This window comes from Cuculus canorus, chromosome 1 (assembly GCF_017976375.1).
Source record: "Cuculus canorus isolate bCucCan1 chromosome 1, bCucCan1.pri, whole genome shotgun sequence".
Taxonomy (NCBI): Eukaryota; Metazoa; Chordata; class Aves; order Cuculiformes; family Cuculidae; genus Cuculus; species Cuculus canorus.
Window position 1 is genome coordinate 62706698 of NC_071401.1, and position 16741 is coordinate 62723438.

General features: G+C 40.5%; 1 protein-coding gene across 18 annotated transcripts in view; it reads left to right on the forward strand.

Annotated features, from left to right (window-relative positions):
- MCF2L (MCF.2 cell line derived transforming sequence like) overlaps positions 1-16741 on the forward strand; it is a 166216-nt gene that overhangs the window by 94852 nt on the left and 54623 nt on the right. For all 18 annotated transcript variants that reach the window (XR_008449076.1, XR_008449077.1, XM_054061996.1 and 15 more), the window contains 2 exons: positions 1455-1538; positions 11022-11136. Coding sequence is in view for 16 of the 18 variants with exons in the window: in XM_054061996.1 (XP_053917971.1) it covers positions 1455-1538; positions 11022-11136 (199 nt within the window). In the remaining 2 variants the exon portion in view is untranslated. The remainder of the gene's footprint in view (positions 1-1454; positions 1539-11021; positions 11137-16741) is intronic.

A 16741-nucleotide genomic window follows, 5' to 3' on the forward strand; every position in this document is an offset into this window, starting at 1 on the left:
AGGGCTTTTGAAAGATCTGTGTTCAGTCTTCTGTTAGAAACATTAAGAAGATGACATAACTGAAGGGCTGGGTGAAATATGACTTCGCAGTTAAATGTACCCGCTTATGGGTTTGACAGCACGGTATGCAGAGGTCTTCTGATGAAGCAGCAGTTCACCGGATGCAGAAAAATAGCTCTGATCAGTGTGTGACCTTGAAAGTCATCATGGGTCTTCCTCTGCCAGACTGGCCAAAAGAGAACAGAGAAGTTCTGTTTCCCACTATAAGTTGTTGCTTATCAGGAAGAAGTAACTGAAAGTGGGATTTTTTTGCTGTTCTCAAGCAATTGCAGTTCTCGGATTTTTAAGCATATGAGAATTGCTTATAAAAGTGAGCAGCTTTCACCTCAAGATCAAGCATGGGAAAGATCTCAGTAATAGCAAGTCCCTTCCTTTAGGGCCAGAGCTCTGCTTCTGTTTATTCATCTTGTACTTCAGGGCAGATGAAACTTATCCTTACATCACTTTTAGATTTTTATTTACTTTTTCTGTGCATGTTCTCAGTTCTAGGTGTCAGATTTGAGTCTGTCTTAATGGCATTTCAATGTACATTAAACCCCAAAGTGCTTTATACAATGCCTGATTAAAAAAAAAATGTTCAAAATTAAAATGCTAGGTTATCCCTTCACTGCTTTCCAATGAGGCAAAAAATGAAACGTGGAATAATTTATTTTTAGAAATTGCAAAACAGTAAAACTTTCTGTTTCCCTGTGAAGGAAAAAAAAAAAGAAAGAGATCATAGTTAAATGAACAAAACAACTCTGTCCTGTGGTCTTTGTCATAGTCAGCGAAACTTAGGTTTCTACTTGACCTCTGGTAATATGTGGGAAACATCTCTGCTCAAACACGGTGGCAGAAAACTTGGGAAAGCAGTACATTCTTTGTCATTAAGCTGAAGTGGAAGGGCTGACATAAAAGACTAAGCAATAGTTTTTGCAATTGAGGTACGAACGCGTATGTTCTATGTAAGGATGTTCTTCCAACCCTCTTCTACCTATCTGATTGAACGCTGTTACCTTGGCTTATTTGAACACACAACAAGAAGATAGGCAGATCATAAGTTTTGTCTTTTTTGTGTGAGTTGAGAATATTTTACTAAAAATTGTATTTGATATGTAAAAACCCTACTGTTTAACATTATTCCTGAGGAATATTATCTCTACAGTGTTTGGTATAGTGACATCTCGGTGCTTCTGAATGTCAGCAAATCCACATTACTCTTTTATCAATATATGTTCAAAGAAAATTTGCCCTTGGCAAGTGCTTGAAAGACTTGAAACTTTTAAATGTATTTTTCACAGCATGAATAGTTTTCTGGCTGGTTGTGTTGTAGGGATGATTTTTTTTCTTTTTTAACGTGCATTCTGAAATTTCACATAAAATGACTTTGCAATGCATTTTTTTTTTCTTCACAGATGAAATCATGCATCAGGATATCGTTCCCCTCTATGCTGCAGATATTCAGGACCAGTTAAAGAAACAATTTGCTTACCTATCAGGTAAGACTATGGTGTTCCCTTCTACAGACATTGTTTGGCTGTATGATTGGGCCTGTTGTGCTCTCATAGTCTTTGAGGTCTCATATAGGAGAAACTCATTTTATAAGCGACTCAAAATACAGACTACGAAGACTTGTTAGTTAAGGATTTATAAAAAGAAGTTTGTGTTTATAGTTCATTTTCCAGTGTTCAGATAATGGGACGAAATTGAGGGTAGAATAAAAGAATAAATGGGGGGAAATATAATACGTAAGGAAGGTCTGATGAGCCTAGTACAGGAACATGTAGTCAGTGCTTCTTGTAGTCAATGCTAAGAGAGCTGTGGGTCTTTCCTTCAGCTCCCCAGTGCTTGGAGCTGAGACAGGGCTGAAACGCTGACCTAGAGCTCTGAGCTGACTGGGCCCTCACTGAAAGTTGGAAAGCACGGTGTGGATCTGCTGGTGTTTTTCCAGTGATTTTGTGGTCCTTGGCCCACAGGCTACACTGCCACTGACTCTGCTGTCAGATTGGGTACTGAAGCCCAAGCTAACTCCTTGGACTTGACCAAAGTAGTGTCTGAGCGAGCATCACAGCACCACATTCCCCTACAGCCTTAGTGCGAGAGGTCAGGCGCGTGTAACACCAAGTTCAAGACAGAGGTTTTTGCTTGGTATCATCACTTGCATTTTGCAAAGGAAGCCGCTTTTAGATGTAAAGCCACCTCTAAAAGCAGCACAGTCATATTCACACAGAGTAGAGTGTCTTTGGTGCCCTCTGGATAACTTCTGCCAGGTGGGTGATGGGGACCTGTGTTGATGGGCCGTGCAGGTATCCGTTGCTGGGCTCAGTCCATCTCAATGCTGGCTGCTAATGGGTAAACGGAGATAGTGCCTTTGCTCACTGACCAGTCTGTGTCATAGGTGACCAGTAAGTTTCTGAGTTTGTTTTCCTGCCCTTTTGTCAGTAAAGCTCTTGCAGGTGCGCAGCAGTGGCCTTGCTGGAGTTACTGCACTGCCCTGCCTTGCCCTCCTGCCAATACATAGAGAGGAAGAGCATCAGTAGCTTTGCAGACCCGTCCCTCCTCCTTCAGCATAAAGGAAATTTACTTCTTGGACTGAATTTGGGCCTTATAACTGTTCCCTCTTTCTTTGAATGCCTCCCTGCGTCAGATCAAGAGACACGGGGGAGTGAAGCAATGTACTGTTTTACTTAGCCAGAGATCATTAAATCTTGTTGTACTTGAAATTAACCATTAATTATGATTTACCCCTTCCAACAACCTAAACTAAGTGTGGGTCTCCAGTAGTGACTGTTTTTTGTTATGAGGTGGTGGTAGCACTTAGAAATATGATTATTTCGTTTATTAAGTCTGCTGTTCATGATCTATTTGAGGTGATGGTATTTAAGCTACAGTTCTGTTCTGGCAGTTTATTTTTTTTGACTTTCCAAGCTCTTCCTTCTTATTCAGGGGCAGAAAATCACTCGTAATAGTGTTATGCAAGAATCAGCCTATCTAGGAAGTTGAAAGTAGCGTTCACATTTTGCCCCTCTGAAGTGAGGGGGGGAAACTGGTGACAACAGTAGATGAATAAAAGATCATTGAGTCCAACTGGAGGTTATTCATGTCTTAAGATTGAGTTCACACAGCCATAAGCGTCTTCAGCACTCATTACATCCACTGTGCAGTGGAGCTTAGTAAAAGCAGCCATTCCGTATTCTATTTTCTTCTATTTATTCACTCTTGAGTCTATTAGAAGCCTGTTCTGTTCGCCTGAAATAGTAGGACAGCTGCATTACTGTGGACTCTGTCTATATTCTCTGTTGTATTTTATTATTCTAGAGCAATTTAACTGTTAGACATTTCACTTCACTTTGGACTTCAAATCTTTTATCCTAATATTCTCTTGCAAGACACTGACAGTTAATTTTCTGTACTGAACCAAATAGTGATGTTACAGGTTCTGTGAAGAAAGGAACAGTGCTAATATTTTGATACTAAATTTATGTAGAATTTGTTTGTTCTTGCAGTTGTGTTTACGAATGGCTTTGCTGGAATGTCACTTTAGACATTCACAGTGTGTGTGAAGGGGACTTTTTTTTTTTTGCTTTATTACTAAGTTGCCTTGGAAATTGAATCTTAGGACATGGCATACAACTCTTTAAAATTAAATTCTATAGGTTGTGAATACTTTTAGTAGATAGTGTCTTTGCAGGTATGGTGAATTGTGTAATATCTTAGATGCATTTCAGTTTGTAGTTTTTGCCTTTTTAAGAGCAATGTGACGTATACTTAAGAATGGCTTTAATTTCTCTAATAGGATGTATCTAGGTCTCGTGGGATGCTTGCTTGAATAGTGAATGAAGCTTAGGCTGCTTCAACGACTAAAGGCTGTAGCTCTTCCCAAGCTACTTTGTGTTTTGGTCTAAATTAGGGTCACTTTTTTTCTCTTGGTCTCTTTTCCTCTGCAGGTACAAACTAATTCATGTCCCTCATTCTGTTAGATTAAAATGGAAATACTACAGGGACAGTCATATTAGGGTTGAAAGAAAGCAAAATAAAGCAAAAACTTACATTAATACTTCAGTTTGGTGGTAAATAGTGCAAAGTGCAGTTAGATTAAGGTGCCAGCCACTCTGACAGATGTTGAAGGCTCTTGCTCAGCAGTGAGTATGCAGTTGTGTGTTCAGCTTAAATCTAATAGAGGGGCAAGCTGTGGATGAGGTTTTTGATCAGTCATTCATATAACAAGTTTATAACCCCAAAGTTAATATTTTACTTCAACACCTGTTTAATTGTTATCATGGAGTTTTTTCTTTCTGTTGCTAGGCTGTATTGAAGGTTCTCTCTGCATGGTTCACTGTTTCACCTGTCTTCTTTTCCTTTAGTTGGAATCTTTGCAACCACTTTTTATTCTGCATGGCAGAGTCTTATGCCTGCTTGGGTTTTGTTCCTTTTTATCCTCTTGAAAGACATTGCAAAGTCCATTTAAAAGTCTCTGGAAAATGTATTTTATTTTCTCTTTCCTTGATTGAAAAGTTGCTGTATGACTTTTAATCCAACTTTGCATACAGCAATGGCAGGTAGTTTCAGGTATGTTAAAATAAATGTAGATGAAAAAGTGTGCAGACAGATGTGTATGTTTATATGCATCTTAAATTGTAAAAACTGTGTGATGTGCAAATGAGACTCCTGGCCACTATAAGTACTGAACCAATTATTTAACTCTGTTTCCTTTGAATGCCTCTCTATGCATTGAACAACTTAAAATATTTCCATTACAGGAAATAAAAATACAAGTTCATGATACTTGCATTTTTACCTATCCACTCAGAGTTGGTTTTCCTGCACTTTAAATTAGCATTAGTACTAACTTTCAAAATACTTACATCTTTGGCCCTTTAAATTATCATTCTAAAGAGTAAGCTTCTCCTTGCCCTCTGTAACTTTATTTCCTTGGCTGTGCTCTTGCTCTCCTCTGTGGAAATGACGTAAAAATACATCACTGGTTAAACTGTTCCCTTTGAAGTATCCACAGATAGTGAGTTTGTTTCTAAAATTGTGCTTGACAACTTCTGAGTGGATCCTGTACCATGTGCACTGCATCAGTTAGTTAAAAATATCAGCTTGGCTTTTGCTGCCAATATAACACGGTCAATATATATATATTGTGTAATGACAGCAGAAGAGCTATTACTTAGCAGTTTGCCTTGCACCGGTGGAGGCTTAACTGCTGGCTTATATTCACTGTGCTAAACCCACGGTCTGTAGAGTTGTTATTTTCATTTAAAAAAAAAAATGGCACTAAAGAAAAAGAGAAGGGGAAAAAGAGAAATCCCAGACTAAGAGATCTCCAGTTCAGATACTTTCAGGCACAAATTTAGCTATCGCAAATTGATTTCTAAGTTGTGTACTTGCTGCTTGTCAACCTGGGCAAAACACAGATGGTGAAGTTATAGAAGTAGAACTTCTCTCTCATTTCAAGGAAATAATATTTAAATAAATTTCTCCTAATTCTGTTTTCCTTTACAAAGAATATGCAATGAAGCTTTTATCCACTGCCTCGTTGAAACCCACATGTAAATTCAAATACTTTGAGTACTCCAGTTAGGTAAATTGTGCAAGTAGAAATGAGAAATTCTGTGTCAGAAACATACAAACATAATAGATGAACCTCCACAACAGTAAATCAAAATGCATAGTAACCTTTTCTCTCATACACACAAGGATTTTGCTTTTGACGTGACTGCAAACAAGAATACTTTTATTTAAGCTAGGTCTTTTGAACCAAAGTAGTGGATTCAAGCTGTTAAACAATGATGATGCTCTTGGATCTTGTGTACATATATTGATCAATATAGAGATCATATTTTTTCTTATAATCTGAATACTATTTCATTTGCATTATAGATTCAGGCTAGAAGACCTACCACTTTGCTCCATCATCAGTATCTAATTATATCTATTTACTTCGCTTCCTTTTTGTGGACTTGGGCAGAGTGCTTTTGAAAATACCTTTGAAATATTCTAGCAGAATAGCTAGAAAAACATCACAAAATAGTCTCTTGCCTTTCTTTCCTGGAAGTCTGAGCAAGCTCCTTTGCTGTTCCAGAATTTTGCTGATTCTACCAAAAAAGCCTAGCATGTCTTTCACAGGGTTATAGAGAATTATCCTTTTCTGTGTATGTGTGTGTGCAGCTGTGTGTGTGTGTGTTTCAGCAGCTGTACAGTCCATCGTTTTTGTAATTTACCCTGTCGGTGACATTTTAAAGGGTATTAATTATTTCTCATTTGAAATTATTTTTTAGCTAACAAGTCACTAATAAGCTTCTTGAATAGAATTTGCATAAAACAGTGTTGCAGTTTCCTTAACTTGACACTTATATATCACCCTACCTGCTTAATAAAAAAAACAAACCCTAACCAGATTCCAGCTATGGTGGGAGAAGTTAGATATAGCAGAATATAAATAATAAATGCTAAATTACCTACACTTAAGGTAAACTTAAGCAGACTGATGAAGTTTGCCATCTCACAATAGCATAGCTACTTTTCCAAGGATCAGTCCCTTCATACCTGAGATCACAATGCTCTGGGTCCCCATAATTTGAATGGTTGGCACAATTGTTTAAATAATAGTATACAAAAGTTAGGAACCCAAAGTGCTATTTCCCAAGTAAATTAAATTGTTTTGCTACCTAACCCATGGAGCTAATGCTATTCAGCGTTTCTTTTAAAATGTGTTCATCCCATCTCTGGAGGTGTTCAAGGCCAGGTTGGATGGGGCCTTGGGCAGCCTGATCTAGTGGGAGGTGACCCTGCCCATGGCAGGAATGTTGGAACTAATGATCTTTAAGATGCCTTCCAACCCAAACTATTCTATGACTCTACTATTCTGTGTAAAAAGTGACCAAAGACCAAGGCACATAGATCTGTTCAGAAGACAGCTCCAACTAACTGCAGGTTTACTAGAATTGTAGAGACTTATCTGCTGAAAAATTTTCAGTTTACAGAGGGTAATTTGTCTTTTCTTTGATTCTGAATCTGGTGAAGAAGTTTCAGTTGAATGAGCTGCCAAAGTTAGTTATAACTCAGTTAACTGTGTTAACTGCTGGTTGATGAGAAGCTCAACGTGAGCCATCAATGTGCGCTTGCAGCGCAGAAGGCCAACCATATCCTGAACTGCATCAAAAGAAGCATGGCCAGCAGGTCAGGGGAAGTGATTCTGCCCCTCTATTCCTCTCTTGTGAGACCTCATCTGCAGTAGTGTGTCCAGTTCTGGAATCCTCAACATAAGAAGGATATGGAGCTGTTGGAATGGGTCCAACATAGGGCTACAAAGATGATCAGAGGGCTGGAGCAGCTCCTATGCGAGGACAGGCTGAGAGAGTTGGGCTTATTTAGGCTGGAGAAGAGAAGGCTCAGAGGAGATCTTATAGTGACCTTCCAGTACCTGAAAGGGGCTACAGGAAAGCTGGAGAGGGACTGTTTACAAAGGCTTGTGATGATACAACAAGGGGCAATGGGTATAAACTGGAGAGGGGCAGATTTAGACTAGATATAAGGAGGAATTTCTTCACTATGAGAGTGGAAAGGCACTGGCACAGGTTGCCCAGGAAAATTGTGGATGCCCCATCCCTGGAGGTGTTCAAGGCCAGGTTCGATGGGGCCTTGGGCAGCCTGATCTGGTGGGAGGTGTCCCTGCACATGGCAGGGCAGTTGTAACTAGGTGATCTTTAAGGTCCCTTTCAACTCAAACTATTGCATGATTCTGTGATTCTAATAACAAAGTCTTGTTTTAATGAAGTCTCACAGAAGTAGTATGGAAGTAGATCTACTTAATGGTGGTATTGTGTTTTTATTTATTTTAATTGCTGACATATACTTCAGTGCTCTTTACCTTTATAGTGTTTCCACTTTTAGCCTGAAAAATAATTTGAAAAATGTTCCTTACAGCTGCATGTTATAAGACATGTCTCAAGTAATTCTTGGGACATTTCAGGTAAAATGTGTGTGGATTGATTGCATGTGCTTAAGAACAGATGTGTTCTCTTCTGCTCCTTGCAATTTAAACAAAAACAAAAGCTGGCACTCAAGTGCTGGCTGTGGCTGAAATTTCAGGGCTGTAAAGTAGAGGGAAAGGAGAGAGATGATTTCCCAACACTTATGACTGAGTTAACTAGATATAGTCACTCTATAGTCATTCTACCAACATACCAGAATTTATTAAAAGTATAACAGTTAAATTGCTATTTTTGGATGGTAATTAAAACTCCAGTTGCTCATTTAAAAATTACTCTGTACAAACTGAATTATTTGCATGAGTTGTAACTGTAGCACTCACAGTGTTCATCTAAGTTTTGTGTCCTTTTCTTATAATTGAGGTTATATATTTCTGAAATGCTGGAAGGTTATTGTGTGAGTTGCTTTTTGTTTTAATTTTTTGCCTTAAGCACGTGTTTCAAGAGCGATAATAGAAGTAAAATTGTTAATTTTGTCACTCACAGACTTCACTAAAAACAAAAACAACAGAAAGAACTCAGCCTAGCTTCCCAAACTCCCATTTCCCTTTTATCTGTTCCCCTAGGTTCTGTGGCTTGATTTTCATCTAGGAGAAAGATAGAGAACCACATCTTACGCAGCCAGTTCTGGAATAAACTTTGTAATCTTGCCTTTGTGGAGGCGAGGCAAGAAAAACTGACTCTGAATAAAGAGTTGGGGGAAATCACTCGTTGCTGCATCAAGTTCATTGTGAAATAAAGGACATCTTAAAAAGTGAACTCATCCACTGCTTTTGCTGTTATTTAATACAAACACCATTTAGATGTAGGATTTTTTTATATTTCTTTCTTATATTTCCCATGCCCATTTTGTAGCTTGCTGTGACAAGCACCCATCTGTAATTGGCGATTGCTTCGCTAAGTGGGCTGTCTCCTGTTGATGGCCATCTGTATAAATCTGCAATATAGAAAGTGACTTCTATAGGCCAGCAATGTTAAACCTGAAGTTATACAGAATTTAGTACATATAGCACTTCAGGTCACTCAGCTGTAAACATTTTTCAGCAGTGAGATCCTCATAAGGAAAAGCACAGCATTTGAAGGCATGTGTGTTCCCAGCTGGAAAATACTGAGAAAAAGATAATCAGTGAACAACAATCTTCTAACAGCATGTGGCAGGACAGAGTCATCTCCACCCAAGATAACCATGGATGACTGTACTGGAAACTGAAAATTAATAGGCAACGTCAAAGCAGGATAGCTCTATTTGCTCTTGACAATCAGTGGTGGTCTGGGAACTTCCTGAAGGTCATAGTCTGGGCATCTGCTTTTAGGATGTGTCCTGCAAGTGTATTGTTGTTGTTCTTTTGTTTCATATGTCCTATTTATAGAAATTAAGTAGAACAAAGCAAGCAACCAACAGGGATACAGCAAATAATGTATAATTGTACCTAAGAATAGATATTCTAGAGAGAGCAGAACACCTCATGGGCAACAGAAATAATCATCAGGCTTGAAAAATGTTTTGATGGGAGAGGAAAATGCTGTGATCCTGAGACCCTGGGTTGAACAAAAAATAATAGAATCAAAATTGGTCTTAACTTGTATTTATGTTGTGAATGTTTGTATAGCTAAAATTAACTCCCTTGTCTTTATGTTGCCTCATTTGGATGTGTCTTAAAGGCTACATTTGCAAATCTGTGATATTTACATAATAGCTGCATTTTGTTGTTGTGGTTTAACTGCATCCTGAGCATGTTATTTTCTGATGTAGTTTGATTTCAAGAGCAATACGGCGATAGCACCACATTGCCTGTAAGCTGGTAGATTGAAGTCAGATTCACCACAACTTAACATAAGGTTATTGTTTTAGCTCTTCCAATTATATGTGGCTTAGGAGGAAAATGGTGGTTTCTTTTATCAAATGAATCTGAGCTTAAGTATTTCTTTTTTTTCCCAGTGAGGTTAGATGTAAAGGCACTTGAAGTGAGTAATAACACACTGTAATTCTCACAAATCACTGTTGCTGTCATGATCAGGCAGTGTTAATACAGTTTATAGTTGATTTCTGTACAATTGTCACATTTCAGGGCTGGAAAAAATATCATTATTTTGTGATAATAATTTTTAGCTGTTTTTCTTCTTTTTTTGAACTCTCAAACAAAGATAACTTTCCAGCAATGTGTCCCTGCCACCTCCCAGGCACTAACTTTGTGTGGTTACTTGGGCTACAACAACTCCTTTGTCCAGCCTGACTTTATGAAAATATCCTTACTTAGGATATGAAACATTAACATCAGCAAAAAAACCCCATAATTATATTTTGTATACAAAAATGTGTGTGAAGCACATTAAAGTGTGTTGCGTTTGTAAATTCTACCCGGTAGTGTAAATGCCAGAAGAGATACAGCTGATATCAAGCTCAGCAGCAGCCATACTACTCCATATGTATTCAGCTCTGCTTCACCTTTTGTAGGTAATCTGTGAAGTTGAACAGGGAATTTCACTTGAAACACCTTCCCCTCGGTTCTTTTAGTACTCTGTCACTTCTTTTAGACTGTCCTGGAAGCAAAGAAGCTAGGGGCTGAAGGGGAGTTGCAGGAATGAGTTCAAACTGGTAAGGAGGTCGGGTTCAGTTCAAGATGGAGGTTCACCTACTTAATTCTGAATTAACTTTGTTCCCTAAATCAGTTAATTTCTTTCTCCAAATTTGTTATATTTACGTACAGTTGACATTTATCAAAAGAAAGATGCACTGCCATCTGGTGTCAAAACTGTGTTCACATGAGCAAAGACATTTATACAGAAAAAAATCTAATAAATTCCTTCCTATAAAACTTCCGAAGCTCTGAAGAAGAGACTAGACTGGTCAGGATAAACAGTGCCCACACTGATGAACACTGCACCAAAATAATCAAAATCCACAGTAGTTTCATTAATGGCAAATTGCAAGCTAAGTAAATGGACCTGTGTTTAAACACATCTGCTGCTTGTTTCTTTTTGTAGGTGGAAGAGGGGGAGGTGGGTGCCCTGTTATCACCTTTCCAGAGTATCCAGCTTTCAGCGAGATACCCGAGAAGGAGTTCCAAAATGTCCTGACCTACCTGACGAGCATCCCCAGGTGAGTACCTGTCAAGGAGAAAATACCCTTTTATCTCCTAAGTGATTTTCTGCATTCAGTCACTTGAATGATGGTGTAGAGGTCAGGCTTGATATTTAGTTAAAGAAAACGAAAATGCTGCTTATAGTGCAGTGTCACTGACACTCACCTAATGACAGTTGATTAGTGACAGCCACCTAATGTAGTTGTTAGATTAATTATACATTGTTATTTATATTTCATTAGAAAACTTATTTCCTGTTATTTATGGATGCAAATTCTGTGATGGTCATTGTCCTCTTGTATCTTATCTTTGCTGTATCTTAGAGTGCAATGTTCTGTATTTTAATTGAAAGCATGTGTAATTTTGGCAGGACACGCTAATTCCTGGATGCTACTCAAGTGTGAGGGAATACTCCATAGATAGATACAGAAGTCAGTCCTAACCCAATTGTGCTCCGTTTCCTTGGCTCAGTTGAATGTACAGAGTTTATAGCACTTCCAAAACTTTGACTGAGGATGCCCTCTTAGAAGGCATGTAGTGTTATCAATGGGCTGCTCTATAAAAATGGTAATTTTGTTGAAAATCTGTTAGGAAATTAAATAGCAGAGTTCAAGATCCTGATGGAGGTGAGGAAGGCAAGTAGCCAAGTAAAGTACACACCCTAGACTTCGAGAGAACTGTGTTGGGGTTATTCAGGGAACTGGTAGGTGGGATTCAGTGGAAAGCAGCTCTGAAGAGTAAATCTGCTGACAAAAGCTGGCAAGCTTTTTGAGGACAGCATCCTCCAAGGGCAAGAATATTATGTCTTGAAAAATTAGTAGACGGAAAGGGAGGCACCTGGCTGAAGGGGGAACTTGTGACTGAGCTGAAGTCTGAAGTCAGCATACAGGAGTTAAGAGCTGGGACAGGTTGCAAAGGAGGAATATAGAAACATGTAGAGGTGGTTTCAGGAAAGTCAAAGCACACCTGGGGCTGAGGGACAAGGAGCAAGGAACATCAGGGGCCTGCAAAAAAAAATCCGATTGCATTAGCAATAGAGGAATAAACAAGGAAAATGTGGACCTGAGCTGGATGTGCTGTGTTAAATTAGCAGCAGCCAACACAGACAAGGCTGAGACAGTTTATGATTTTTTTTGCCTCAATTTTCTCTGAGAGAGCCTGCCAGGCCTGTGTGGTTAGAGACAGGGATCAAGAAGGAGAATAAGTCGCAGCAGGTGACGATCAAGACAAGGATCCCTTGAGAAATCTTGTCCCAAATCTAGTCTTTGGGACAAGATGAGCTACATCAGGAGTTGTGAGGGGGCTGGACAATGTCATAGTGAAGCTGCTTTCTATCATATTTGAAACATTTTTGAGGTCAGAGATGGACCATGATAATGGAAGAAAGGCAAATATTGCATTCCTTTTCAGAAAGGGCAAGATTAATGATCCAGAGACTGATCAACCTCACTTGGTTCTGTAAGAAAATGATAAAACATATTTATTGGCACAAGAAAGATGGTGATAGGGAGTAGCCAGCATGGATTAAACAGCAATAAATTGTGTGACCAACCTATTTCTAAGATGAAATTATTAGATGCATGAATGAGGGGAAGCTCTGTGTGTCTTTTACCTCAACTTGAGTGCACTGCTCCTCCTCCTCGTCCTTGCCAAGGATGCCAGACAGCACAGACATATATAGTTGCCTAAGGAACAGCCTTCAAGTAGAGCGTGAACCATTAATCACCAAACTTTGAGCCTGACGATCCAAGCACTTTCTCACCCACCTGCGAAGATGTAACAACTCAAAGTGGGTACAAAGGTGCTGGGAGAGACTGTGTTGAAAGTCTTGCTCAAGTTGAGGTAAAAGACACGCAGAGCTTCCCCTCATTCATGCATCCAATAATCAGGTTTGAGGGTTGGAAACTAGTGGACTAGTCAATATACTTGAGAGAAGGACTGCCATTCACAGGAACCTTGACAAGCGTGAGGAATGGGCTGACAGGGACACAATGAATTCAGCAACAGCAAATGACAAGTCCTGCAGTTCAGGTGGACTTAATCTCCTGCAAAAGTACAGGATGGGAACTGACTGACTGAAAAGGACCTGAGGGCACAGGTGGGCAGCAGATGAAATGTGAGGCAGCAAGATACTTGTAACAGCAGTGAAGGCTGTTACAAGTACAAGCCCAAGGTCTTTGGGCTGCACCAGCAGGAGCATGATCCAGAATGGGTGACAGCAGGGGTCCCTGGATGGCTCCCTTCAGCCTCCCCTCTTGCAGTGTTGAGCCCAGCTGTGAGCTACCACAGGATAGGGGCTCACAAACTGCAAAGAATCCAGTGGACCCCCACAGCAGTTGGGGCTGAAGCTGATGTGTAAGGAGAAGCTACAGGAGCAGGGCTTTCTTGGTCAGGGGAAGGAAAGCTGTGGAGGCCCAACAGCCACTATGCCCACTGATGGGGGAAACAGTGGGGAAATAGCAATGAGCTCCTTGCAAAGGTGTGTTGTAGGAACAGTGAGGCCCAACGTGGGAATGCGAACAGAAAGGTTCTGACCTGGATGTTACTGGGGCAATAATGGAACATTGAGACAGGCTACCAAGGGCGTTTGTCCTTTAGGGTTTTCGTGACCTGGTTGTACAAAATCCTAAACAGTCTGATCTGAATTTGGAGTTGACCATGCTTTGAGTACAAGGATGGACTAGAAGCCTCCTGAGATCCCCTCAAACTTGAATGTTTGTATGAATCATGAGATCTCCTTTATATCTTTCACAAATTGGGCTATATAGCTCCCACAGACTAAAAACTCTTAGAAAAACTGTTTGTGTAATGCTGATTAAATGTTGGTCTCAAGCTGTATTTCATGTTCTTTTTGCTGACAGCATGCAATTCAACTCAGCATGGGTCATGCTCCCATGCTCAATTCGCATTTGGAACTAGTTGTGGCAGATGTCCTCGATGCATGTGTGTGCTTTTGTTTACTGTACATGCATGAAAAGAAATAGTGTTGTTCTTGTAAAGGGCTTCCTCTTAATTATTTTGTAGGACCTACTCCTTGTAAGAGAATACTGGTCATATGCAGCACAAGACTGTAAACTGCCCACCTGGTTGTACTTGTTAACCCCTAGTTTATCAACAAAGAGAAGCTGTGAAGCTGACAGCCATCATCATTGTGTTGGTTAAACTGTATGGTGCTAAGCCAGGAATGGTAAAATCTTTCCTGAATACTGTTACTACAAATGATTGTGTACTAAATTCACATCTGCTCCTCCTTTTGAAAGTCCTTGGTGGTGTGCTTCATGGTGGTCCATTGAACTTCAGCATAGAGTGAGGTTTATGTGAGAAATTCTGATCAGAACAAACAACATTTGGTGCAAGGGGGAGGACTGAGCGTGTCCCATAGCATCAGTTTGGCAGAGCACATTTTTACTAATAAAAAGCCTGGGAGCAGATTTTCTGGAGGGTTTTCTATTCATTTCCCCTGCCCTCCAACAATTATTCTATGTGTATTGACTCAGAAGCGGCCATTCCTTGAACCTGGCTATTCTTGTAGGATTTTCTTGTCCTTTAATTTCTGATTCTTTAGAAAGAGATCACTGCTCTGTGTAAATGAAGGAGATAGCCCAGCTGGCTAGATGCAAGGAATAAGGTATTAACTATTGTGACTACAACAATATTTCAGGAATTAGGGAGATAACTTTTCAATTTTAAACTTGTGAAAATACTGATAAAATTGGGACCATTTGTGCCTGAGAATTGCTATAATCTCAAAGGGTTGAAGACATCCCTGACATCTTCACTAGTGATGTTATAAGCTTACTGTTTAAAATTAAGCTGTCATGCAGGCATAATAAAAAACTACAGAAATGCCACTAGCTGGAAGTAAGCATACATCCCCTTATAAAGTAGTTTTGCTAATGATAGGTTATTGATTGTGTATACCCCAAAGATGGGCAGTATTGTAATTTTCCTTGAACTGTGATACTTCTAGTGCTGCTAACGGTGTTGTAACATAGGATTTTTGCTGTTTTGATAGTCTTCAGGGACTAAAATTTCAAAGACTGTCTTGGATGTTCTGGAAACTGCTTTTCACAGAATCAGTAGGTTGGAAAAGACCTCCAGGATCATTGTGTCCAACCATTCCTATCAACCACTAAACCATGCCCTTGAGCGTCTCATCCACCCGTCTTTTAAATACCTCCAGGGATGGGGACTCAACCACATCCCTGGGCAACCCTGCCAGTTCCCAATGACCCTTTCTGTGAAAATTTTTTTTCTGATGTCCAGCGTGAACCTCCCCTGGTAGAGCTTCAGGCCATTCCCCCTTGTCCTGTCTCCTGTGACTTGGGAGAAGAGGCCAGCACCTTCATCTCTACAATCTCCTTTCATGTAGTTGTAGAGAGCAACAAGGTCCCCCCTCAGCCTCCTCTTCTCAAGGCTAAACAACCTCAGTTCCCTCAGCTGCTCCTCATAAAACTTGTTCTCCAGCCCCTCCACCGGCTTTGTTGCTCTTCTCTGAACATGCTCCGGAGCTTCAACATCCTTCTTGTAGCAAGAGGCCCAGAACTGAACCAGGATTCGAGGTGCAGTCTCACCGATGCCGAGTACAGAGGGAGAAAAACCTCCCTGGACCTGCTGGTCACACTGTTTCTGATACAAGCCAAGATGCCATTGCCCTTCTTGGCCACCTGGGCACACTGCTGGCTCATGTTCCAGCCGACTGTCAACCAACACCCCCAGGCCCTTCTCCTCTGTGCAGCTCTCCAGCCACTCTTCCCCCAGTCTGTAGCACTGCATAGGGTTGTTGTGCCCCAAGTGCAGGACCCGGCATTTGGCCTTGTTAAACCTCATGCCATTGGTCTCAGCCCAGCGGTCCAGCCTGTTCAGATCCCTTTGAAGAACCTGCCTACCCTCCAGCAGATCGACACTTCCACCCAGCTTAGTGCCATCCACAAATTTATTTAAGGTGCATTCGATCCCCTCATCCAGGTCATTGATAAAGGCATTGAACAGAGCTGGACCCAGCACTGAGCTCTGGGAGACACCACTTGTCACCAGACTCCAGGTGGAGTTAACTCCATTTACCACCAATCTTTGGGCCCGGCCATCCAACCAGTTTTTCACCCAGGAGAATGTGTGTCTGTCCAGGCCAGAGACAGACAGTTTTGTTAGCAGAATGTTATGGGAAACTGTGTCAAAGACTTTACTGAAATCCAAGAAGACTACATCCACAGCCTTTCCCTCATCTAGTAGACAGGTCATTTTGTCATAGAAGGCGATCAGGTTAGTTTGGCGAGGCCTGCCTTTCATGAACCCGTGTTGACTGGGCCTGATCACCCTGTTCTCTTGCATGTTCTTCATGATAGCACTCAAGATCACCTGTTCCATGACTTTCCCTGGCACTGAGGTCAGACTGGTTTGCTGGGTCCTCCCTCTGACCCTTCTTGAAGACGAGTATAACATCAATCAGCCTCCAGTCAAGTGAAACTTACCCAGTCAGCCAGGACTGCTGGCAGATGATGGAAAGGGGTTTGGCAAGCAAGTCCACCAGCTTCCTCAATACTCTTGGGTGGATCCCCTCTGGCACCATAGACTCTTGAGGGAAGATATAAATTTATAAGTTTATTAAAGAAGTGTAAGAAG